This window comes from Eptatretus burgeri, chromosome 5 (genome assembly GCF_056783735.1).
Source record: "Eptatretus burgeri isolate ZD-2024b chromosome 5, Ebu_testis_v1, whole genome shotgun sequence".
Lineage (NCBI taxonomy): Eukaryota > Metazoa > Chordata > Myxini > Myxiniformes > Myxinidae > Eptatretus > Eptatretus burgeri.
Window position 1 is genome coordinate 112,233,999 of NC_140965.1, and position 2,500 is coordinate 112,236,498.

Genomic DNA, 2,500 nt, shown 5'->3' on the forward strand with positions numbered 1-2,500 from the left:
GAGGGCCGGGTGAAGAGGAGAAAAGGCTCAGTGGTGATGGGATAAGGCACAGTGAGGAGTAATAAGAGAGGGGGTGGTGGGAGGTTGAAGATTGCAGGAGGTGGAGGGATGAGATGGAAGAGAGAGGGCAGGGGAAGGAGGCAGCATCGTGGATGTGAGATGTGAGAGGGAACTTATTCGCCAGTTCATGCATGGAGAAATCTTGAAGTTGAAATTTATACCACAGAACTCGTTAAGTGGCTTTTCTCCAGGAAATGTCATGCATGAGATGCCAGGCTTCAAGTTCATGAAAATCCTCAATGCAATTGGCGAGATTGAAAAAAATTCAGAAACTGTGCGAAATGCACTGATCTAACACCCACTGAGCAACATTTCTCAATAAAATGATATATAGGATGGAGGCCCATAGAAGAGCGAGATGATAGAGGGTAAAAAGTTAATGACCTAACAATGGGACAAAGGGCCAACAGGTGGATGCAACAAGCAAGGAATATAATGAACCGTAAAAGAGAGAGGGAGGGAGGGAGAGAGAGAAAGAGAAAGAGAAAGAGAAAAAGAGGAAATGCATTAACCTGTAAGTTGAGGATGGTTTTTGTGATGAGAAGAGGGGGGGTTGTGTTTAGATCAGCGATTGACACGATTTACATCTCAGATAATCATTGCACATAACAGAACATGTACAGCATATAATAAGCTTAAAATGCATGCTTTAACCACATCACCGTTACTGCCATAATGGAAAGTAAACACATAATCTGACCTCCCAAACACAAACAGTGAGAGATTTGGAGAAATAAATCATCAAAAATGAAACTGAGTCCAAACAACACCTTAGTCAAGTAAAAAGTTTTCAAAAGTAAAAGTAAAAGTCTTATTCACAGTCTTCAAGTAAAAAGGACAAAGGAAGGGTCTTTTAAACTTGCTTTTTGTGTTTCGAAGCACTAACTATATTTCCAATGAGCCACCATTTTACCTGAATCTTGATATTCCCCAGTGCTGAGAAAGCGAGTCACAAATTTGATTGGTTGAGGTGACATAAAATGGTGTAATCTTTTGTCCAAGTACTGCTAAATAGAAGGGTTTTGAAAGTGCCAAAAGGGTTATTTGTGTTCACCAGTGCTCAAGTACATAAATAAATTTAAATAAAATAAAGATTTTTCAAAGGCTTTCAAAAAAACAAACAACCAATAAACATTTTTCAGAAGTTTACCGCCATTGATACACCATCTTTTACACTACGTCATTTGACGCATTGCAAAAGTTATTTGTGCCTGTTGTTTGTTTCATTTATGAGATCACTAAAACAGTAAGTTTCAATTTTGTTTAACTGCCAGACAGACAGACAGAGTATAAAAATAATGTCACTCCTCTTTGCGCATGTGTAATTGGAACAACATTCCCTACAATTTGCCAAATTCAGAGCCAGAATAATGCTAAACTGCAGGCTCTTGTTCCGATCCATGTTCCAATTTGTATTCCACAGTTTTCAAAATATAACTTTCAATTGAAATTAAGTTGTTCCTCAAGCATAAACTGATGTCTGCAGACAGACTCCATTGTTGATGTTCTCCCCTTTCCATTTTGTTCCCCTGTGTTATGCTCCAGCTCTTCCATAAGCATTGATCATGCAATACAAAAAAAAAAAAAAGAAAGAAGACGTTTGCTATGATATCTTAAGCATTGCTATAATATGCAGCACCTGTGTGAGTTACTTCCTTCGACACACTGTCATGCATTAAATATGCATCATGTATCATCCATTTATTTTGCAAAATGTACAATCTGGTAATTACTAACATATACAATCTCCATAATCCAATAATTGAAAAGCCTATACAGTGTATGTATAACTCGTGATAAAACAGCCTGTAGAAATCGCATCTGTAACTGAGTATATCTCAAGAGATTGCAGTTTCCATAAAATCACAATTGAATCAAATAAACAATCTTGTTATCGTGTGGCGATGGCAATGCCTCAGTCCCACTGGCACCTTTACTTGCTTACAAACCGTGCAGGTTTACAATTGCCCTAATCATCAATAACAAAACGCAATGCACTCGATTAAAAACGTGCTTGTGATTGCAAATCGCATAAACTGACGATGATAGAGAGGAATGAAACACCATGCCATGTTTGAGATATTATAAGAAATTTGAATGTGCTGAGAAAATAAATCTCAAGAGCAGGAGACAAATCAATTGCCTTAGTTGTGGTGTATAGGGGAACAAATTGGGACAAGGGTGGTGCAAACCTCACGGCATATCCAGACTCTACTTGGATGTTCCAAACACAGTGAAGGCTGTGGTCATAAGGGGCAGGATAGCCCGGTGACAATATTGTGCCGCTCTCCAAGCCTCGGATATTCCCACCGCATTCGGCTGCACAGACACAGACACAGACACAGACACAATTAATGACGTACACATCATGCAGGTAAAGTGAAAATAATAAATCAGGTGTAAAGGCTGGTAAGGAAGAATGAATCTGAAAATAATTATA

General features: G+C 38.6%; 1 protein-coding gene across 3 annotated transcripts in view; it reads right to left on the minus strand.

Moving 5' to 3' along the window:
- Positions 1–2,500, minus strand: part of LOC147027167 (CUB and sushi domain-containing protein 3-like) — a 1,179,270-nt gene that overhangs the window by 572,162 nt on the left and 604,608 nt on the right. For all 3 annotated transcript variants that reach the window (XM_085883358.1, XM_085883359.1, XM_085883360.1), the window contains one exon: positions 2,253–2,379. In XM_085883358.1, coding sequence (XP_085739484.1) covers positions 2,253–2,379 — 127 coding nt within the window. The remainder of the gene's footprint in view (positions 1–2,252; positions 2,380–2,500) is intronic.